General features: G+C 37.1%; 2 protein-coding genes across 6 annotated transcripts in view; both read right to left on the bottom strand.

Annotated features, from left to right (window-relative positions):
- The window catches only part of LOC311071615 (connector enhancer of kinase suppressor of ras 3-like), a 78,238-nt gene extending 71,594 nt beyond the window's left edge, over positions 1 to 6,644 (bottom strand). For 4 of the 5 annotated variants that reach the window (XM_084096036.1, XM_084096037.1, XM_084096040.1 and 1 more), the window contains exon 1: positions 6,340 to 6,611. In XM_084096036.1, coding sequence (XP_083952162.1) covers positions 6,340 to 6,391 — 52 coding nt within the window. In that variant the 5' untranslated portion in view covers positions 6,392 to 6,611. Of the gene's footprint in view, positions 1 to 6,339 lie in introns of all 5 variants that reach the window. The other variant, XM_084096039.1, reaches the window with a different exon arrangement.
- Positions 6,645 to 11,352: 4,708 nt separating this feature from the next.
- qpct (glutaminyl-peptide cyclotransferase) lies at positions 11,353 to 23,533 on the bottom strand. The gene is made up of 7 exons (XM_084096617.1): positions 23,339 to 23,533; positions 18,805 to 18,951; positions 18,432 to 18,713; positions 14,845 to 15,012; positions 14,380 to 14,479; positions 13,046 to 13,162; positions 11,353 to 12,662 (listed from the first exon to the last, which is right to left on the bottom strand). Exons 1-7 carry the CDS (start codon positions 23,432 to 23,434, stop codon positions 12,487 to 12,489), a joined length of 1,086 nt encoding a protein of 361 aa, XP_083952743.1. The 5' UTR covers positions 23,435 to 23,533; the 3' UTR covers positions 11,353 to 12,486.
- Between the last annotated feature and the right edge of the window lie 865 nt (positions 23,534 to 24,398).

Here is a 24,398-nt window from a genome sequence, read left to right as displayed (position 1 = left end):
CTTAATATCTGCTAACTCTTTATTGTGATGCTCCTCCAACAGACTTTCTACTGACTATAAGTAACTTTGCAAGTACATGTCAACTTATTCTAACCCTAACCCTACCAGTCTACTAATACTCTACTAACACTCTAATGAGAGTTAGTAGACATGCAGGTGCAACATTACTTATAGTCAATAGAATGTGTTAAAGGGACCATCAAAATAAAGTGAAACCCAAAGCTTTGGTAGAATGGACTTCCAATGGAAGGACTGAAATCTCTCAAGTTTCCTTAAAATATCTTAATTTGTGTTTCAAAGGTGAACAAAAGTAGGATTTGGAATGACATGAAGGTGAATAATTGATGACATGTTCATGAATACCTGGTTTCCACAAAATAAAGAGATTCTCTAAACAAGAACATAAGATGATCATCAAAATCTAACTTTGCCTAGAGCTTATTTCTATGCCTTTCATTGATGAACTTGTGTGTGTTTTTAATAGGCATTCCCTTTGTTCCTGAGGATTAGGCCTTTTGCAGCAACGAGCCCACAGTGTCCCGTCCAACTTTCTGCCTGGCTAAGCACTCATGGAGAGGCAGTGAACTGTGTGTGATGTGCTACCTGAGGTTGCATTTCCCACGTTGAGTTAAGCTATGTGTTTGTAGAGATCACTGCTCTTATTCTGGCTCTACTAAGCTACTGTGATCTGGGAGATTTACATTGGGTTGCTCAGTTCTGAATGCAAAAGCCAGCAGGATCATGCCTTGTCACCTCAGTGCTGTTACAAACGGAGCATGGATTCATGCAAATATCAACGGATTGTCAAAGTGGGATCAAAGGTCTCTTGTGGAAATGTAGAGTGCACTGAAATGTCTCAGAAAAGATCAATGCCATAACATTTTGTATTGTATTATTTGTGTCTGCAACTCTGCGTTGTCTTTAAAGGGGTCATATAATGGTACATGCACTTTTACAAGTTGATTGTACCGAAATGTGTGTTGGCAGTGCCTGTACACAACCATCATAAAATTCTAAAAATCCATCCAGTGTTTTTTTTTTATCTCCTTATATGTTTCCCCCCATCTCAAATCAAGCCGTTTGACCTAGTGACGTCACACAGTCAGACGCCCCTCCCGCGATTGTTGATTGACAGCAGCGTTTCAACACAGACCCGCCCTCGCTCGTGAGCGAGCTGTCTGTCATCATAGTCCGCGCGTCATTGTTGATACGCTGGAGCACTGTCTATGAGCAGAATGGCGCCTAAGCGATTGTGGTGTTCTGTTCTTGGGTGCAATAAGGAACACAGCAGTCATTATGATGTTCCTAAATCCCAACCGCTGAAGACGCAGTGGCTGAGTTTTGTTTTCAAAGGGAATATTCCCCACGATCAACGTCAATGCTTTCATGTTTGCGTAAATCATTTCACACACCAGACTGCTTTACAAACAGGGGTCAGTATAAAGCTGGTTTTGTTAAGAAGCTGCTCCTGAAAAAAGGATCGGTACCAACTATTCGTGTTCCTGCTGCACCTGCAGAAGAAGAAGTGAGTGTAACGTTTTATTAACCTTTATATTAATATTTATATTAATCTTTGCAAATCGCTTGCTGCATGCTTCACGATGAATGTGGCTATTTTTACACTCAGGGTACATTACGGCATGTTTTCTATGTACGACGTTCTCAATATAATTCATAATCCCACGTTTATAATGAACAACGCGTTATGGTTATTGTGTTATTGTGTTACGGTGTACGCACAGAACAGAGGGGCGGTGTGAGCAAAGCTCATTATCATTTAAAGACACATGCACTTAAATGGCGTGCTGAAAACAGAGCTGTTTTTGACCAGGTAAAATTAGTGTTTTCTTACAATACTAATGAGAATTTTTAATTAAAGTATATTACAAACTTTTAATTTAGACCCTAAAGAATCATATTATCTTATACAAAAATGGCATTATATGACCCCTTTAAGAAAAACAAAACACTTCTATACTGCACGCTACAAAAATGCAGTCCCATAAAATTAAAGAAGAGAACAGGAAATACCAGGCACCTCTTCCATTTAAACTTCAACAGAGAGTCTCCATTAAATATTTATGAGAATCTCATGAAGATGCCATATGGCGATAACAAGATCTAAGGGTTGACATATGGTGTTGTGGATACATGGATGGAAACCATTGGATTAAAACATTAATATAATTAACAGAACCTATGGAAAAGGTACACTTGCTGGTTCAGTGGCTCCTCATCACAGGTAGCCCTGGAACAACATTTCCTGGAACAACTAATATTGGCCTATTGTTGTCATTCAAGCTTACAGACCTGGCAATATTTGAAATAGTCACTGTCGAGTGATGAGCTGTTACATGGTTAGCATGATAACTGTGTAGTCTGTGAAAAAGTAATCATACTTACAGCAAAGAAAATATTTTTAAAAATCAGCCATGACCAGGTTGAAGTATCTTAACTGTTAAAAGAATACGACTGGCACATCTATTAGATGTCATGCCTTGGTGGAAATCCACAAACATTTTACCACACAGAGGCTTTTTTGACAATGAGATCATTGTCAGAAGTTCCCCCTTAGTAATGATATCCTTAGAAACAACAACACACAATACAAACATATGGTTCAGAAACTTTTAGAAGTTTATGCAGTCACATGATTGCATTTCTGCTACAACAGAAAAACAAAACAAAACATCAAAACTTTTTCTACGTTTAGCATTTAGCATTATTGCAGTGTATAATTTCAGCACCAAAATGAATTTGTCCCCCTTTATTAGCTGTTCTTAACTACTGTGTACTTACATCAAAAAAGGTACAACGTACTTATAGTGCTTATGTTGTACTGTAAAACATATTTGCTGCTATTGAGGTTGTTTTTTATTGCTATTAGCCAGTTTGATACATCGATACAACAATGTATCATAACATACTACTTGTCGATACGAGTTAGGGTTTAAAACTGAGAGGAGCTGAAATTAATGAATATGATATAATATAAAGGCTAGAACTGGGGTTGCCTGATATTAAGAGACGTAATCAGAGATTCAAACTTAGTGTTTTACTTGTTTTTCTCAACCTGGCAACCAAGCACTGGCTTTCTGAAAACACCAGTAAGCTTCCAGTTTAGCGATCTCCAGTTTGATATTCTATTCACAGAAAAGTGTAATACGTCAAGTCTGTGATCATTTATGGGCCTGAGAAAGAGGGAGAGATTGTGCATGAATGAATTCCCTCATTCTGTAGCAGCGTTTCTCTATTAACAGTAAAGCAGTGACTTTAACTGCTTCAAAAACAGTGATGTTGCCAACTCCTTGTTGAGTTCAGTTGTGAAGCTATTTTTGTGATAAAAGTTGCATGGCTACGTTGAGAAGTTTCTGTGTTGCTGAATGTTTCTGTGTGTGCAGCATGATCTGCGTGAGCTACAGTGAAGAAAGCTTATTTATCTAAATCTAATTATTATTATTAATTATCTGGTGGGGATTGCCCAATGTTAATATGAAACCTACGCCATTAACTATATTGTTACAGTGCTCTTCATAATGAGGAGGGGAACTGCCTGCTCTTCCTATAGTTTGCAATGGCCCTGTGCAGTGTTTAATAACAGCTGTTATAATCAATTCTGCTGAGGTGAAATTTCTTGATATCCATCATATCGTGGCCTCTGTATTGGGTTACATATCGTATTGTGACTTTGTTGCCAATACACAGCCCTAGTTAGGGACAATACAATACAATAATCAGCATCTTGGATGGTCAAAATCAGTGTAGACCTTGAACGACTAGTTAGGACTAGTTCCTAAAAAATTATAAGTCTGTTCTCATTTACACACCCACGTCATGTCAAAACCGAAAATTTCAGAACAGAATTTCTGATGGATGTTTTTTCATGCAATTAAATGAATGGGGTTTGGACCTTTCAATCTTCAAAAATGATGCAAGAACACCATAAATCAAGTCAATATGACTCAACACTTTAAATATTATAGAATCATTGCAATGAATTAGCTAAACTGGATTACAAAAAATATTATTTAAAAAAAATATTCACAAATAAAGAAAATGGATCAGGTTTTCAAATTCAGCTCATCGAGTACTTTTACTTTATTTAGGTTTTGTAACTCATTCATCTACAATAGTTTGAAAATTTTGAGAATTGTTTTGGATGCTTCTGAAGTTTTGAAAAAGAATGTAAGGCACCCAGCTGTCCCTCAACAAGTGTGGGAGTAGAAGGGGAGGAATGAAACTCAATTTTGTAAGTGTGAAATTATTCACTGCAGTTTTTGCATAGCATTCCATGAATATACTCCAAACAAGTTTTAAAGACTTGCCAGTAAACTTTTACTGTCTGTTCATGCATGTTTGTTTGCAAGAATGTGTGAGAAGGTAGGCTACTTTTCCCTGAATTTTTTATTTATTTAATGCAACTGACTCTCGTGAGCACAAAGAAATCTAATAATTTATAAATGAAGCAGCGCTGAGAAACAAGAGCCCCCACATGAACCACTACAAACCTTTAAAGCCTTAGGCATTTAATTCAACAGAGAACTGATGCTCTTGTTCTTTTTTTTCTGTATGTTTGCAATGTAGTAGTACCGTTTACACTATATCATTGTATGTGCTCAAAGTCTATTTACATTTATTTCAGAGTCATGTGGCATAGCAGTTAAACACACCTGGTAACTAATTGTTGTTGGTTCAAACCCTGCAACGGTTGATCCTTCAACTGTCACCATTGTGCCTTTAGCAAGTTATAACTCCAGGATACTGAGTCAGTACTGTCAGATAAAGGACAAATTAACTTGTGTCCCTCAAATTAAGTCATTAATATAAGTAGGACAGTAACATTAATGATAAAGTAATGCTCCAGTATTATTGTTTTTAAGTAGTTTGAGAGGCAAAAACATATATATATATATATATATATATTTTTTTTTTTTTTTTTTTTTTTTTTTTTTACTGAGCCGTATAAGTGCCAAGTAAAATTCAAAAAGATGTGCCAGAAAAAAAATGCCTGTCTAAAAATCTAAACATGTTTTATTTAAGGACCCCCCCCCCTGTTCTCCCCCTCTTCTCCCCCTCTTCTCCCTGTTCTCCCCCTCCTCCCCCTCTTAAATCGTATCTAGAGTGTGTGTCAAACTTTTAAGACAGTAAAAACCACTGATATACCAGACACGTTTAATTTGAGATTAACAAAATAATAATTATATTATTATTATTATTATTCACTGAAAGAGATTTTTTGAACTATTCAAAACTTGGGACGGCTATATTTCCATATTTCCAACCCGAGAACATTCTCATGAATTTGTGCAATTTGATTAGTACAAACAACAAAACATTTTAAGAAAAAATAAAAAATAAAGAGAGAGTCCACACCTCAACCCAACATGACCTTCAGTTTAATGTAAGCATACTGTAAGTGTGATGTACTGTAGCATACAAATAAATTTGCAACCAATTCACCAAAACATAAGTAACAGTATTAGTAGTTATGAGAGTGTTGCATATTTCTCTTAAAATTGCATGATGAATTGAGACATTAAGAAAGCTGGGAATTTATAATACAAATATACATTATAATTTACCATTTAATTTCAGATAGGCTATACTTAAATATTTGAATGCGTCACATCAACTGTCCACACAGATTCCACATTGACCCTAACAGACAATAAACTTTATAAGTGGATTTTTACTCCAATTCATGCAAGGGCAGGTGGTCCAATTCACATTTGAATCTTACATTATTATGACTTCACACAATTATTATTACATTAATCTTTCATGATTACACATGGACAAATAACACGACTGGTAGCTCCTCGACTCGAATTCACAAATGACTGATCAGATTTGACTTTGACAAGGCATTCATTTCAATTCCAATTCGTCTGTAATTCACAGCTAACGTTACACATGAACAAGTTCTCAACACTGAAGAATAGGCTTTTATGTGTCAATCATTTACACAAATGGCAGGGTATAATTATCTTCTGGAAAAAAGATGAACGGTTAGATAAATCTGTCTAAAACAATAAGAACTGTGGGAGTAAAATACTCCTGCATAACATGCGTGCATAACAATAAAAAACGCGCAGTACAGCGGGATGTTATTTCAATTTATGTATTTGTTTTTTTCTGCCACGCGATAGAACCATGAGTTTCTTTAAACATACGAGTTTGTTTTGTTGGTGCTCGAACATTGCTGACACACTGATCTTGGTTTCGTCGAAAGTACTACAGGTAAACAAAGCACACGTCCTAGATTCTAACATTGGCTATCTAGAAAGAGAGACCATTTAAAATTAAACGACCACCAGCATTACATATTATTAAACTCACCTCTCATCCAGTCAACAACCTGTTTTGGTGTCCACCTCGTTACTGGATCCATTGCTTTAAATTTTGGGTCCAGCCGGTAGAGTCCTTCTCAAGAGCTGGAGATTAATAATAAAGTACGTGAAGCACCAGTGTGTGATCGGCACTGTGAAATGAGATCATTCTTTCAGTCTGTCCTCTAGAAATCCAGTAGTAAGCACGGCTCGCAAGATATCTCCATTTGAACCAGCCGATTCTCTCACATGGACTGAGCGATCGGGAATCGGGATAAACTCACGAGGAAGCACATGTATCAGATTTCAGAGAGTGATCCTCCCCTCATCCGAACGGAGGAGGAGCAGCAGGAGATCTGCTACTGCCGAGGAGGCCCACTGTTATTCCTATGTCTCCAGAGTTTGCTTTTATAAATAGGCAATATAACCTTTCAGTTAATCGTTAGCTTTTAAATTAGGAATGCATGAGTCACAGGTATGACATCATTATAGTGATCAGACCAGAGGAATTTATTTGGGAGATTCCTTTGTAAAGTACCAAGCTTATTTAATTGTTGAACTCATTAGATAAAATTTGCATACATACTTTAAAGCAGTACAAAATATTCAGAAAAAAAAAAAAACCTTCCATCAAATGTTTGTGGAGGCAGGAACTCACTTTTTACTTTAACTTTTTCTTTAAAAGTATTAGAATACTTATTAAGACACAATTTAATTTCAATAATTGTCCAACTTAGGTGTCTTTAAAGTCACCATGAAATCAAAATAGCAAATTCTTATTTTTTATGGAATATTACACTATTTATTAACGCTTTATATCTCTGCACATCATGTTTTAAAAATTCATGTGCCTCGTAATCTTAGTCAAAATAACTTTCCCTCCCTCTTGCAGTGATATCTCTTCTCATGATGACGTGTTTACTAACGCACTCACATCAGACTGACCAGCAGCAAACCACAACCATCCAATCAATTCCCCATGGAAAAAATGAAGTCCCATCCTATTTTCTTTCCTAGTTTGAGAAGTGGTTATACATGACCAACACATTACTCAAACGCAGACTTACACGTGTGCACAGGGTGTTTATATAGACAGCTCACTTACATGGGAAACACACACTGAATGGGTTTGCACTCGTCTACAACAGAGACTGTACCTCTTACGCAGATTGCATCTTTATGCGGTTAAACCCAGCACAAAGGCGATCCTGAAGGAACTTCAGCACAGAACCAACTAGGCAGTTCACTTTGGTGCGCTTTCTGCACCAAAAAAGTAAGAGTTTCTGCTTTAATGCATTCACTTAAGGATGGCCTCAACAACCTCAGTTGAGAGACCAGAGTTCATGAGTTGATCCCCCACAGGGGCCAAACCATCTCTAGAACTCCCAGGAGCCGAACGATCAGGGGAAAAGAGTACAGGTATAGCCTCGGTCACGGCCGAATCATGGCATCCAGCCCCAATGGAACTGGATTCATGTGGGAGAACCAGATACGTCTCCTCTGATGCGAACACTTCCCTCAATGTGTTGTCGGAGTGGACGGGGACATGGAAGACTTTGAGATCCGGGAGCATGTCTCTCAGTGCTAGAAATATAGCCATCATCTCCAGGGAATTTAAATTCAATAAAGGATGGTGACATCTCCACAGACAGGGGGCCTCCAGCACAGAAACCTGGGCCAAGATCCAAGGTTTCTTCCACATCTCTAGGGTGTGAAGGCATCTGCGCGTCACGCAGATGATGCGGAATGGGTTGCCCCTTAGGGAAAACCCCATGGTCTTAAGTCACCACTGAAATGGTCTCATGTCCCACTCCCAACAGTCTCTGAAACTGCTTTACCATGATGGCTTAGCTTAGTCTGATATTGCCAACAGCTGAGAGAATTGAATTGATATGAGCATAAGAGACATCTGTGCCTACATCATAGTCAAGTCCCATATCACTCCTTAAAGTGTAATGGAGAAAGTTCTTCTTGGAGTTTAGTTTAACTCCAAGCATCTATGTGAGCGAGGGTAACACTTTGATGCTGAACCGCCATCTTTCCAGACTGACCTAATAAATCAGTCATAACTATAATTGATTGCATTCATACATTTTGCGAAGGTGCAAGGTGGCAAGGCTAGACCGAACGGAAACACCAGAGGTGGCGGGGTTAGTAGACCGGCCTCACGAAGGCACTGAAAAGAAGTTGCCACACTAAAATCTTGGTGTGGGCAACTTCTTGTTGGAGGGGTCTGTCCTCAAAGTCCAGAGCCCTGAGGCGTCAGGACTTTTTGCAAGACACCTTCCTTGAGAGGGTGACAGTCCTCAGATCCATCTGCCCCTGAGAAGGCTTCAGCTGCGAGTGCCACCTCAACCCCTAGTCTCTCTGAGGGTGGGCGAGACAGTAGGAGACACTCTGCTTCTATCATTTGCAAAACCTATGGAGACACATTTGGCAGAAGTTGCTATGCTGCCAAATAGTCTGAAAGAGGAATCAGTATATGCCAGGTACCCTGGAAAGACTTGCCGGCAGGGGACAACCGAACATACTTCTCCAACTCCATCCTTGGAGGGAGTGAGCTTCCCAGTTCTGCAACATTCCCGGGTGGAGACTGGGCCAAAAACCCATTGGAAACCGTTGCGCCCTGAAACACCAAAGGTGGTGAGGTTGGCGGACTGGCCTCCCGAGGGCAGTGAGGAGAAGTGGGCACACTAAAATTAGATGTGGGCCACTTCTCTTCAGAGGTGCCTGCCCTTGAAGTCCTGAGCTCAGCGACAACAGGACTGAAGCCTTCATCGAGAAGATGATGGTCCTCAGATCCGTCCGCCCCTCGGAGAACTTTGGCTGGGAATGCTGCCTCGACTCCTGGTCTCTCTTCGAGTAGCGACACTCTACATATGCCGTTCTCTTCAGGATAATATAAGGGACAAACAACACCAAATTAGACAAACGATTCACACAGAGCACTTACTGAAGACACAGTAGCTGACGATGTTTGGTCCGGGTGTCCTTTATAGCTTCCAGGTGTGCCGTCATCTGGCAATGGACTATGTTTCGCGCATGTAATGTATTGGTCCAAATGTAAGACAATGTTTTTTTTTTCCTTAGAAATACATCTGAAAAAAATGGTTTGTCTTATATTCTGGGTCTGAACGTTTACATGTCAATAATACCCCCGCAACAACTGGTGGCGCCAAACATGTGTAAAACGAGTGTGCCCAGAAAATCAGTAATGTTAGAATATCGCAAGCTCAAAAAGACAGTCTTTAAAATGCAAACAGTCGCAGAAAAGCTTGCCGTCCAAGAGCCACGTGACTGTCATGTTTGCATGCCTTGCTGACGGGACCAAACTTCCCCCATACACGATTTTAAAACGTAAGACAGTACCCAGAAATTTTAGTAGACTACATGGTTTTCACTATGAGATGGAGAGCCTAACTGTTATATAATTCAGATGGGCTACAGGTTATTTTTGTGGTATGCAAAAAGCTTATTTTTAAATGTGATTGTTGGTAGCCTACATTTTACCAGTATTTAAGCTTTGAAAAATTAAACTAAAATTTTAAATGTTGTCTTGGCAGTAATAAAATTAGTTTAAGCTGAAGTACTAAAAATACTAAAACTAAAACTGAAATAAAAATAAATTATTAAAAATAAATAAAACTAAAACTAAATAGAAATAGAAATATACAAAAACTAATAAAAATGACAAAAGCTCATAAAAAAATACAGAATGCTTTAATTAAAATAAAAAGCTACTTTAAAATATTAATAAATACTATAGCAGTATATGATTAATGCTAAAATAACACTGGACTGAACATTGTAAACTTGTGGTAGTATGGTACTTCTCAAGTACATTTTTAATTGTACCTCACTGCAGTGACTACATTTTTTAAATGAATATACCAGAAATACACCCAGTGCACGAAAACCCATATTTCGGTATGAGAATGCAATAAATCAGGGGACTTTTGACACTGGAATTCATGGCAGCATCATGATCATGTGGTCTGTAAGTTCTTATTGCATGGGAACACCCAGTTCTAGGGGGGATGAAACCAGTCCATGCTACAGTTTATAGACAAACAGAGCTTCCTGCTTACAGACGTTTTCAGATAGAGACACACACTTCCTTCTAAATGAACCACTAAAACATTCAAAATAATTACAATCAGTCCTTCCCTAAAAACAGATCAGAACTGGAAGTGAACATAAATCAACTTGCTCAAGATCAGTGTTATTTTACTGATATTATAGTGTTTATTAATATTTTGAATTTGTTTTTATTTTATTTTCAGTTTTCATTGTAGTTACATTTTTAGTAATGTTATGTCCTATTGTTTTATTTATTTTTAAAATAGTGATATTCCAGTTTATTTTATTTTTCTAGTTAAAATCAACATATTTTTTCATCAAATTAAACTTATTTCAAGGCAACATTTCTAATTTAGTTAAATGTAAAAAAAAAAAAAAAAAAAAATCTCTATGAAGATGTAATAATGTTGAGTAATATATTGTATGCTTTAAGAATACAATTTTAGGACAAAAATCTATTAAAAGGTTAGTTCACCCTTAAATTAAATGTCTGTCATTATTTACTCCCCCTGATGTCGTTCCAAACCCGTAAGACCTTCGTTCATCTTTAGAACACACATTTTTGATGAAATCCGAGAGGTTTCTGACCCCACATAGACTGCAACGTCATTGCGACTTTCAAGGACCAGTAAAGGTAGTGAGACTACAGTGGTTCAACCTTAATGTTATGAAGCGACACGAATAGTTTTTGTGCGCAACCAAATATTATTCCAAAATCTTTATACACTTAATATAATCTTAATTTGTGTTCCGAAGATGAACGAAGATCTTACGCATTTGGAACAGCATGAGGGTGAGTATTGATGACAGAAATTTCATTTGATGGTGAACTAACCCTTTAAAAGCTTTAAGATTTACATAAATGCAAGAATGTAACCCTCCACAAATCCTCAACTAATCTGTACTGAAACTAAAGCTATGAATGAACACTCAGAAGCCAAGAATGGTTTTACCACTGCTTTGTAAACTGTTTATTAGCTGTTTTGCTTTATAATCAGCTATTTAAAATGGATACATGTTTAAATTAACATTTCAGATCTCACTGGACAGTGAGGAACACATTGACACCTGGACACATCATGACAATAGCAGCAGCTCGCAGAATCACACAGGCATCATGAAACACTGTGATTCTTGACACAGTAAACACTTTATGTTTGTTGATTCATAAAACAATTTACACTTAAGTCAAAAAGGCTACACAGTATAAGGCTACAATAAATGCTATAATTTCTTCATGTAACCAGCAAAAATAAGATATATTGAGTACCAATATTTGTAAGTATTTCGTTTTGCCGTCATGTCCTGGTCTTCTGTTGCACAGGGACAGGGGCATGAACAGGTGACAGAAGAAAAAAAACACAGTGAACCCTGTATACCGAGTCAGATCCTGAATCAAGAGCCAGATTTACTAACAAACCCTCTTTTGGCATTAAAAAACTACTGTCAGGATCTACTAAGGACACTGAATTTGTCCTGAAAAGGTGTGGACAGGGTTATTTTTGTGGCTGACCTTATTGCATATGCATTTGTAGGAGTTTCCCTTTCAGACGCAGTATTTATGGGAGGAGAGTATTTAAATGAATCATGCAAGGTGATTTACTAATGTTTGCGCTAGTCAATTTACTTGTATTTGCTCCATTATTTACAGTACTGCCCAAAATAAGCATGTCTTAAACCAGACGCTGATTTGCGCTGCTCTTGGTAGATTGCGTTGGTCATTATGGAAATGATACGACTGTGTCTGTGTTCTTTAATTTGCGCGTTGTCAGTAGATCTAGATCACGCGCGGAACTTTCCACTCCCATCAGCGCTTTTTTGTAATTGCGCTCTCACGCTAATTTGCCCTGTTTAGTAAATCTGGCCCTAAATGTCTTCTGAATTTGAACAGTCTGAAGACATTTGCAACCCCAGTTGTAGTAATGTGCATCTGGTTGAAACTCACACACTACAGAAGAACTTACTGATTGTGTGACAAATAAATTGTCAAAAAACAACCTGGAATAGGTGAAACTGGCTAACTCGCAATGCTTGTCAGAGAAATGTCATTGGGGACTGATGGTCTAGTTTGGAAAGATTAAGTGCTTTCGGCAATAGGGTTCTGACTTTTCTTGTTGAGGTACTCAAGAACAAACACCTGCAGGATCTTGTTGAGATTGCCGATGGAGGTACGATCCAAGTTATCCTCATTGTCATCAAAAGTGTGCCACACCGCAGGGAAAGGAGTCGTAATGAGATGAAGAATCCGGACCCCTGCGAGGGCAGAGAAATGGTGAACGTGATTTCACCAAGTACAACCTCAACATCTTTATTGATCCTGGAACAACATTTCCATGAACCACTCAGATTTGAGGGACAAGTTCACAGTTTATGTCAAGTTTAGGCTTACAACAAGGCTTATGTGCTTCTACATCAGTGTTATTCACCTCTCATTTCCCTCTGATTTTAGGCTAAGTTATTGGTAGGGTTGGGTTTAGGGGTAGGGATAAGATTAGGACTAAATTTTCAGACAGAAATGTTGTTCCAGGATTTTGTCTTACATGCAAAATCGCAGCGACTGCAGAGGAATACACACATAAGGCTTAAATGCCTTTTTTTTAAATAAACATTCATATTAATCTCAGGGAGTCTTTTACCTTGGTTGAGAAATGGTATGTGGTCATCCAGAATTAGACCCACATGTAGGCCAGGCCAGAAGTACTGAACCTCATTAGGGTGATTCTGTAGGTGACCGAGCGCATGCAGCCGACGCTCTAGACAACAGTAAAGAGTTTTCCTCTCAATATCAGCTCATTTGGAGTATACCATTTATTATTTTTTAAAGGTTATAGGTGCATTCAGTAGTGTTTTTGTTTATGTTGTGCTTGTCAATATGGCAGCCACCTTTGATTATACTGACACCTAGTGGTGTATACTGAGTAACTAAGAAATTATGTATAATATTATCAGTTACATTATATTTTTGCTCCCCTTGTGAGTGTGCTTCATTGTATGGAATGTGCACTTATAATGTACTTTGAAGTATATATATGTATATATTTTAAACTCTACTATAAAATATTACTGGAATAAAAAAGCCACTTAAGTGCACTTGAAGAGAATATACTTTTGTGACTAAGAAAAAACATGTAATAATGTCAAATAATTTTTTTTTACCATTAAGTATATTTTAAATCATTCTGTTTAATCGTGCTTCAAAGAAGTGCACTTATTTGATGTGTTGATTATAGTAGTAGTTAATTATGTAATTATTAAATACTACATTTAAAGTTAATATATTTTTAAATGTACTAAATTACAACTTCATCATTACAAATGTGTAATTACAAGTATATTTAAATACAATTTTCAATAAAAATGACTTAAAAGTAGATTTCAGCTAGCATAACTAATGGTCAGTACATCAGCAGTACCCTCCAACTAAACAATAGAAGTCAATATGAAATTACACATAATAAGCCCCATTTAGGTGGGTCTGCATTTAATATAACTGCATTTAATTTAAATTTAATCCATTATACATGTAAATTTAAATGTGTGTCGGATAGTGTCTATAAGTTTGCACATAAATATATTTTATATTTCTTTTTATAATGTACTTTTTCCACAAGGGTATGCTAATGAAAATAGCTCTGAATGAAAGCAAATGAAAATCAACTGCACAAAAGCAACACATTGCAGTGTTTAGTTTTTAAACGAATCAGTGTTTTTGGTAAAAAAACTAAAAAAACAACAACAACTGAATGAATGATTCACTGACTCACTTATATGAGGAACATTTGAACTGAACTATTCAAGTATTTGCATCAATTATTTTCATATGGACATTTGTTTAGACTTATTGTCATCCATAACCAAACCTAACTAAATGTCTCAGAGGAAAAGAAAGAGAAAATGAAAAGAAAAGAACAGAGGAAAAGAAAGGGAGAAAAGATGTGACTCAAAAAAACGGAGCAGAAAAGTTACTAACCAATTTTTTGAAGTTTGGAAAGCCATCGGGTTGTACTAGAGAACTGATTACCAAAGCGAGGATTAGGACCTCCAATCAAGTCCAGTAGAACAAACAGATCCTGGGGAGAAATTGAATGAATGAAGGACTTTAACCAGTTTTGTTGTTTGCTTGCATTCATTTTCTTTAGCCGTACATTCACAATATATGATTGTCCATATATATATATATTCTGATACAGTGAACGAGGAAGTATGAATGCACGATTTATCACTGAATAACAACTTAAATATTGTTCTGTTCCTCACACAGAGTTTAGGAAAACCTATAACATCACATAAGTCAAATGGACCACTTTAATGGTACTTTTTGTATTTGTACAAGCTAAATATCTAAATATCTCATTTTGTAATCCATGGAGGAATGTAAGTTTGGCAGTATGTCAACTTTTCTTTGTATTAATCATTGTTTATGAGAGAACTGTACAATGCTGTCGAGCTGGCTGGTGTTGGTGGCTTCTGGTGGATGTGGTGTCGTCGCCATTTTGTGGGCTAGGTGACGAGATCCGTACAGAGAGTCTTCAGAGGTCCACTGATACAGAGCCTCCTCTCCATCAAAGAAGAACAGCTGCAGAGACAGATCTGACCCAGAGTCCTGTGAGGGAAAAAAAAATATACATACTGCCATCTACTTGTGACACTACAGAATACACACAAATGAAAAACCATTTAATATGTAAATTCATAATCAATCCCATGAATTCCAATCTGGAACTGGAAGTTGGCACAAAATAAAGCTATAAGCTACCCACTGTCAAAGAGAGTTCTTTACAGAAGGTTAATGCTCGATAGCGTTATATAGCAAAATAACGTTCCACCTATCGAACCGATAGAGTTAACAAAAGCAAATGTGAGATAAAAAGCATATGCTGAAGCAACAATGCAAGGAACTACAGTGAATTGTATGTATGTGTTTTGCAAAAATGTAGGTAGAGACGTATTTCCATCCAATGAGCTTGCGTTGCTCCTTCATTTATTCATCACAATCTCTTTAAAGTCCACGTGAACTGGAAGTTGCAAACGACTTTTCTCCAGTGTTGTGACGTATTTCCAAATGGAACAGAATATTGAACAGAGGGCAGGGTTTTACTTCAGCGCTCCTCCTCTCCATCTCTGCTCATAGCAGACTAACGGTTTGAGGGGAGTGGTTAAGCGTTTTTAACCCAAGCCGTCAAACCTACATCATCAGAGAAGGAACGCCATTCCAGACCGGAAGTAACTTTTCAGACTTTGATTAAAGATTACCACGGCAAACAATTTTTTTCTGTGTATTAACTTGCACGGATTAATTGTTCACCACAAGACTAGTAATATGCGCTAACAAAGTAACTAGGGTAAATTTTGATTTCATGTCGACTTTAATTTCAATGCTCATGGTTATGTTTGTAGTGGCAGTGCTTTAAAGGGGGATGGATGTAAGAAAACTTTACTATAGACACTTTTTGCGCCGACTTCACAATTATGTCACAGCGTCAGCTGGATGCAAAAAAAAGGGGAAAACTGGAGGCAGCGAATACAAACCAGCACAAATTCGGCTACATAAGGAGCTTCAAATGTCATCTTGTTGTGTTGTTGGGTGCCAGAATCGAGTACAGGCTCCAATTTGAAATTTTTTCACATAATGTTTTCAAAACTATTGTGATTATTTGTGAATCATCTGTGATTGTATATACAGTACATTGTTGTGATTGATTGTGACTAAACTTTTTGAAGAACCTGTTAAGAAAGTGTGATGGATTTTTTAATTAATCATCACTAACATTTATTTTTCTTACAGGATTAACAATTATATGCTTTTGAAACCTGAAATGTTTCCAAACACTTTGGTCAAAGTCAGTCAGTGTGTCTGAATCATGTCCGAATATAACAAAAGGGGAAGTGAAACTAGACAAATGTTTAAATATATAAACTCATGACTTTGAATAACTCATGACTTTGAATAACAAAGCTTATACCTAGTAACAGAAGGGTTTGCTGAATAAGAACCAATCATATTGTAGGAAAATGATGTGATGAATCATGTCACCTTTGCCATGCTCCTATTCTATAAAAACTGTTGTATTCTTTTTGCTGGTGGGATTCTCTCTGAAATAGGTCTGAGATCCTCCGGCCGTGATTAAAGCACATTTGAAGGCATTGTCTGGAGTCTGTTTAGTTATTGCTGCGCAGAAGGTTATAGGACACTAGAGATCTTATTCTCGAGTACTAGTGTAAAAAGGGACGAGACGATGTCCGACTTGAAGACTGTAGACGCAGTGCTAGAGTATAAATATTATTAGGTGTCGACTGGAGATGCCAGGTAAACTTAAGTCAGGTGCGTAGGGGAAAATCTACCACAAAAGCATAATCAAATACATAAAGGTCAAAAATTAATTAGCTGTATCTGGAATTTTTATTTCTAGAAAATATACACATCTTTAAAATTGTACTGTAATGCCACTCTTTGCATGGTCGTATTCTAGGGCTGGGTATTGACACAAATTTCACAATTCGATTCGATTTCGATTTACAAGCTTGAAATTCGATTCGATTTCGATTCCGATTCGATTTGATTCAATATTGATTATTTTGGATATCTGGTACAATACATGGCACATTTTCGCAATGAAAACAAATCTCTGAACTAATGCTGTAAACTATGGGAGTCAGTTGTAGCCTACTAGGCTTCATTAGCCTACTATTATTGAAGGTAAAAATTAACTGATTTGTACACTTAAATTACACTTATTTATTTTTATAATAATTAAGTTATGAAATATAAACATTTAAATGATGGCTGTCATAAAACTTGCCAGATTTATTTAAACATGAATTAAATATTGAAGAACATTAAAAATTATAATGAATATGTAATATGGTGCATATATTGAGCAAAATGCTCATCTCTAGAGTTAATTTTTCTAGCTGACTAACGAGTTTATGTTCACGGATATGTTTTTTCTGAGGTAAATGTGACGTTACATGACATTGTTTACAAACTGATTTACTGACGTCTTTCCACGGTTGAAACACTGATTGAGCGATTCCATGTCACATGATACGGATTTCGATAAGCTGTACTCTACCTTTTAACACACTTTCATGTTTATCTCGCGTGGTAACTGGTATTATTAAGGCGGAAGAGAAGATCTGCTGCTTCTCTTGAGCTGAGCTGCGCCCCGCCAGAGTGATCTCACGCCACAGCGCCAAAACGGTATTTATGTTTTTGAATTTCGTAAGAAAATGGACGGAATTTGACATCTGAGACATTGTTTCATATCAAAAGTAACAAAGCACAAAGATTATTGCGATTTATTGGATGGGATGCGCGCTACAATGTTCCATTCATTTGTCAACTGAAAACAGGATGACTAATTGATTCTTGGGATTTAAGAATCGATATCGGTTCGTAAAAATGAGAATCGATTAAAATCGAGAAATCGATATGTTTTACCCAGCCCTATCGTATTCTGACCTTGGAGCTGACTTGGCAGAACTTTGGATCGTACCACACAAGTCGTGTACGTGACCATTCAGCAAATAGTTATAGGCATCTAAAGATTTATATGCCCTCAGATTCTCTTTACGCTCGTTTTCTCTATCAGGTAGGTGTAGATGTCAGGCCACTCAACCGGAGCTAATTCTGTCAGATCGTCCATCCATTGAGTGAGTGTGTACGGGTCGGCCGATCTGGTTCTGTCTGTTAAAGTTAACTTTTTTAAATAACAATTGCGTTCCTGACTTTACATATTAAGATTTTCTCTAGTCATTGTTAAAAAACAAGATATCAAAACTTGCTAGCCAGGGGAATTGTTTTGCCTCCACCTAAGCTCCGCCCACAAAAAACATCACAATGTTTACTTACTGAAAAGGGGTCTATAAAAACAAGTGACAGTGTTTTTTGCTGTCACCAAAACGTATTTGCTAAAAAATATTAAAACAAAAAATCTAGATATACATGATGACCTTACTAATCGACTAGTCAGTTGTTCAACCATGGTGACCCATCCCTATTTTCTGTGTACATTGCCATACCTTCAGGGTCTTTAGTTCGTCATCTTGGGCTCTTGCCAATTCCAAAATCATTGAGCAGGGGACAGCAGAATCCGTTGCTCCGAGAAACTCACGGCCGTCCCATTGTGGTGGGTAGTATTTGGAGTCAAAGTGGCAGGCCAGCACCAACTGACGTTTTGCAGCAGGGTTGAGAGTAGCAATTATGTTGGTAAAGGGAAGTTGGCCGTAAGGAGTATGAGAATAGAAGGCGTCCTCTGTCACTTCCCAACCTGCGTTCATCGAGCCGAGGGTTGATTTAATATGCTGAAGAGAGAGAAACTCGCACACTGATTACACTGTCACATTTAAACATGAGCTTTCAGACACACACTCACACTCACACACACATACTGACCTCCCGAACGTTTTGGCTTCCAGTTGAACCAGGGTACCGCACAACAAGCATAGTCTTCAGGTCTTTCTGCCACATTCGGTCCAGATCGGTATGAGATATGACACTGCTCAGTTCACTGGAGTTCAGTGTGGCTGCTACATGTTTTAGCTGAAGAGAAAAGGAATTACAAATTGTATTCATTTATTTATTACACAGTGAGTTTTTGCAGATGCTGCTCATTAATCTTCATCCATATGAGCTTGTGATGTGTATCCACTTTCACTGTTTCTGTGTTGTGCCCATTTATACCTTTGAGCAGTGTTGTGGTTGAGACCAGCATATTCGAGTCTGACTGAAGTTTCAGACTAGAAGAGTATTTTGTCAGACTGGTTTTTAAGATATAGTTAGTATTTAAGATACAGTATAGTTTGTGAAAAACAGTACGCCAAAAGAGTGGTATGTCCGAATAGTATTTGAAAATCGCTCCCGAGTCCATGACAAGACCAAGATCACTGAAATATGGTCCGAGTCCAAGACCATATTTTCATGGTCTCTGTATTGCCATGGACTCGGGAGCATGTGGTCTCGGCCTCGACTCAACCCTCTTCTGGTCTCGGTCTTGACTTGGACTCAAATGAGCTGGTCTCGACTACAACACTGCATTCACTGTATTCTTCAAGATTATCTGTACAGATGCAATCTTCCCTCTCTTTTACAGCTGACATGCCTCTCTCAACAGCACATTGTAAAACATGGAAAAATGGGGAGTGTCAGGTTGAGACAGAATTATAAATGAAACCCGATAACAGGATCAGTGGCGTAGTAGCTTTTGACGAGACCGACTCATGTTTGAACTCATTCTTTTCCCTTTTTCCCTTTGCATATCAGCTCAGAAAGGCGATTATATTAAATAAATAAAAAAGTGCCTAATTAATAGTGGGAATAGAGTGTTTCGCGGGTAGCGTTAGGGCACAGGTGTCAAACTCAGTTCCTGGAGGGCCACAGCCTTACAGAGTTTTGTTCCAACCCTGCTTCAACACATACACCTGCAGTTTTCAAATAAGCCTGAAGGACTTGATTAGCTGATCAGGTGTGTTTAATTAGGGTTGAAGCTAAACTCTGCAGGGCTGTGGCCCTCCAGGAACTGAGTCTGACACCCCTGCGTTAGGGGTAGGTGTAGGAGAGGGCTTTAGGGACAGGGACAAGTAATGACCTAATAAGACAGCATTCATTTATGATTTCAATCAATGCAATCATATACACTGAATATGTTATTATTGCATACTATTTTATAACGTACAACAATACACTTGTCACGATTAGATCCAAGGAAGACGGAGATGATTGAAAGGTAAGTTTGTTTAATAAATAACTCAGAAACATAGCCAGCGGGCAAGACACAAACAAACAATACCGGACACTAAACAGAACACAGGCAGGAACTTAAATACACAGTGGCGATTAACTAAACGACTAGCGGTTGTGATGAACGTGATTAGTGTCCATGGTGACAGATCAATGGCGGGAAACACAGACAAGGAAACAAATGTGAGGAATGAAAACAAACTAAAAGTCCATGAACTAAATATAACCGAACATAATGGTGACAACATTGAGATGCAAAGTATCTGTATCTAACAACTATTTACACTTAGTGCAAAGAAAAAATTGCTATTTTCACTTGGAGTATATAGTATTTAATGCAAACATCACTGCCTTAAAAAAAACTGATAAAATCTAATATAATTAAGCACTATCACACTAGCTACGTTTACAGACACCTAAATACTTTGTTAGTAATTGGATTGATAGCTCAATCGTATTGAAAAGCCTTCATGTAAACACCTCAATCAAGCTCTTCTGACATATTTGTCAGCTTTCCTTTTAGGTATGTCATCAAGACAAAACGACAATTATACTCACAGTAGCTCCAGTGATATTATAGCGGTGGCTTTCTTTAGTTCTTAATGCTGTGACTGGGGAACAACACATGCGCTGAAGTTTTTTTCAGAATACACAAATGCACATGTAAATGAAATTGTCAGATTGCAGCATTTAGGGTTCATTGAAATCAACAGAACTATCCAAATCTGAAGTCAAATTGGATTCCTTCGGATTGTCCATGTAAAGTTAACATACCTACTGTTGTTCTGAATATCAGCACAGCTGTGATTCGGCTGCAGGTAATCACAGTCGTGCTGGTATTTGGAGCAACAGCATCATTTTGAGTCTGATATTGCTTTTATAACACTTCAGTAAGCGTAAACTTCTTTTATTGATATATTTTTGCATTGCCAAAATAGTTCCAAAGCAGAACGAACTGCATCCCTGAGCACAGTATTTTGAAGAAATCGGCTGAGTGAATCATTCAATGACTCATTCATAAAGTCACTTGCTGCCACCTACTGGCGTAAAATCCCTACTACTACTTCACAGGATTAAACGGTAAAGACATTGCTCTGCCAATCACATTTAAAGACCGGAGCTAACTAACTAACACATTTATGTAATTTGACATAACAATTGTGATTAAGGAGCTCTGCTGCAATAAATCCCATACATGCAAACGGATGAACCTAAAAACTACATAAGACCAATTATGTAGTTTTAATTATTTAGTGTAAATGCATTAACTATTACAAAAATGTGTTATTAAATGTTATAATCGATTGAGAGCACTGGCTGTAATACTTTCTCTTATACCAGTTAAATGTGCAGACAACTATATATGTACAGTTAGTTTGAACAATGGAAGACAATGGGCAGAGTGGAACAAGTAGTGTGGGGAAACCAATTTTCGCATGTAACTTCAAATGCCAAAATGAATACCTCCACTTATTCTAATTCTAATTCTTAAATGTATGCATGACAAACTATAAAATCTCATTGACTTACAATGAATGAAACATTTTCTTCTTCATTTCCTTCAAAAACAAAAGTAAAGTAGATCTTTTTAACATTTTAAAGCTTGTGCAACTAGTGACTTCCTCTGCGCGCTTCTGTGTCACTTCAATTGTGGTAGCTTCACAACAGGCTAACATTTATCTCATGCATAAACTCAAAATTTCTTGTGAATGTTTACAGTTGGCCAGAAGCGATGGTTTACAGTTAAAAGTTTAAAATATTAGAATTTCTTCAATTTCATACATACAACTATCATTTTGTTTCAAAAGACATAGGCTCATCCATTGGGATCGTATGGATTACCATCATGATGGCTGTATGTGTTTTTTGAAGCATCAACATTCTCTTGCATTATATGGATTCTTTTTCTAAAAATCTTTATTTGTGTTCACCTTAAGAAAGAAAGTCATATACATCTGGGATGACATGAGGGTGAGTAAAAGATGATTTGTTGCACCCTTTAAGGTGGTTGAGACATCTTCCATGAAATGAAATGTTCTTTATTAATAATGAATCATATATTAAAAAGTCTACTCTTTCTCAATCTACAAAGCTGAAGGAAAAAAACAAAACAACAACTTACAATACAACCTAATTCAGTGACTCACATTACAGTCAGAAAAAAAAACAAAAAAACATGATGATAATACTCTTGCTTAATGGTAATGTTGCAACCAAACTAGTATAGTCTTGTTTGTAGGATAAATTATACACTGCATATGTCTAGAGGATAATTATGTGTTCAAACTACACTATACATGGCAACAGAAGAGTTCTGAAATGAGTCGACACTGCTGGAGGACATTCAGAGTCTGAAAGGCTTCTGATTATATGATCTTTCTTGAATAATAATGTTAAGATGGATAGAAACACATAATTAAGCTACTTCTGCTTTAAACACGATATTGATCTTCTGATGACATTTCGTTTAGTTTGGTCTCAAAGTCCAATTATTCTTGTGCTGCGGTTATTGATTCTGTATGTTTTATTTGAGCCACTTAATGAAAGTAGCTTGTTATGAACAACACAGAAGTAAAAGACATCTGGCAGATCAGATATGTTTTATACAAAAAAAGAATATGTCAAGGTGAGGAAAATAAGATTATAAAAGATTATATTCCACTGTATAATTCACATGCTCAAAAGCAATAGAGCAACAGAAGCATCATTCAAAGAAATTTTCCCCAAATACTGATCAGAATTAATTCAAAAGAGTTTGAAAGTCTATATTTAGATATCCTGCTGATGGATCAATGATGGGGATCTTGCTCCCATAGCAACTAGACAATGGGAGACTGACTGAGCAACATGAACTGAAGTCTAAAGATGCAAGTGACCAGATCTTGTAAAGCCATGAAGCAAATTAACCTTACTTTCCTCAGTCAGTTTAAGTGATCACTGTCACGATTCTATTGGATATTTGAAATTAAAAAGAAGACATGCAACAACAAAAAAACGAATGCATGAATAAAACAGTTTTTCTTTTTGGTATGCATTAAGAACAGACAGATATTCCCTAAGGAAAACACCCTCCCTTCATGAGAAAAATACATAGAATTCATGAATAATTCTAACTCAACATTGTTTAGATATCTATTCTATGCCAATTCTCTTAAAAGGAACCAAGCATCCGTTGTGTAAAGATTGCTACCTTCTCCTCCTGCCAGGGAACAGTGTCGCAGCGCGTCAGAGTCGCTATGATGCCAGTGAAAGCCAACAGTCTCGCGGTCCAGCGTCGTTCGGCCATCTCATCTCAGTTCTGTCCTCACGACGCTCTCTCACACACTCACATACACACTCCACACAACTCCGATCATGTGAGAGAACACTTTACAAACCCTACTATGGCGAACGCCTTGCTTATGAATATTAATAACGTTCCGTGACGCTCGGCAAACTGATTGGCTGAAAGGCAGACATTGCTGGCGTGTTGAAGGCTTAGCTCATGAATATTAACCAAAGGAAACCAACCAACGTCAGCGAGGCTTTATTAATATTCATGAGTTACCACTTCGATTCGGCACAAAGAGCCAGCTGTTGTCGAGCGCTGGAGTTTTGTTTAGTTACTTCGCCTTCTTTCCCTGTTCTTAAATAAAGAAACAATTTATATAATATTAATTTGTTTTCTTTATACTAATGGGTTATATATACACTACAGGTTCCATTTAATTGATAGTTCACTCAAAAATGAAATATCACTCACTCACCCTCAAGTTGTTCCAAACATCTATGAGTTTCTTTCTTCTGTTGAACACAGGAAATATTTTAAAGAATGTTGGTAACGGTAACCAGACAGTAACGGCACCCATTGACTTCCATAGTATTTCCATAGTATTTTTTTCCTACTATGAAAGTCAGATACCGTCAGCTGTCTGGTTACCAACAATATTTAAAGATAAAAAAACAACATTATAAAATAAAATAAAAAATAAATAATTAAAAAGATAATATTATAAACTGGCGCATTTCTACGCCAAAATAAAGCAGAGTAAAATAATTCAAAGCTTAACTGTTGTTTATTTTAGTACCATAAATACTAAATTACAAACAATACTATTTACGAAAACTCTAAACTGCATATTAGTGATGTTAAAAATAATGGCAGTGATCTGGTGACATGTCCATTTAGCAGGGGATTTTCACCCATAAACAACTGTACTTATAGGACAGTTCGCCTGAAGCAAAATACAGCTATAAAAGAGCTATTGTTA

This window comes from Abramis brama, assembly GCF_963993115.1.
Source record: "Abramis brama genome assembly, chromosome: 21".
Taxonomy (NCBI): Eukaryota; Metazoa; Chordata; class Actinopteri; order Cypriniformes; family Leuciscidae; genus Abramis; species Abramis brama.
This window is presented reverse-complemented; position numbering and strand designations above follow the sequence as displayed.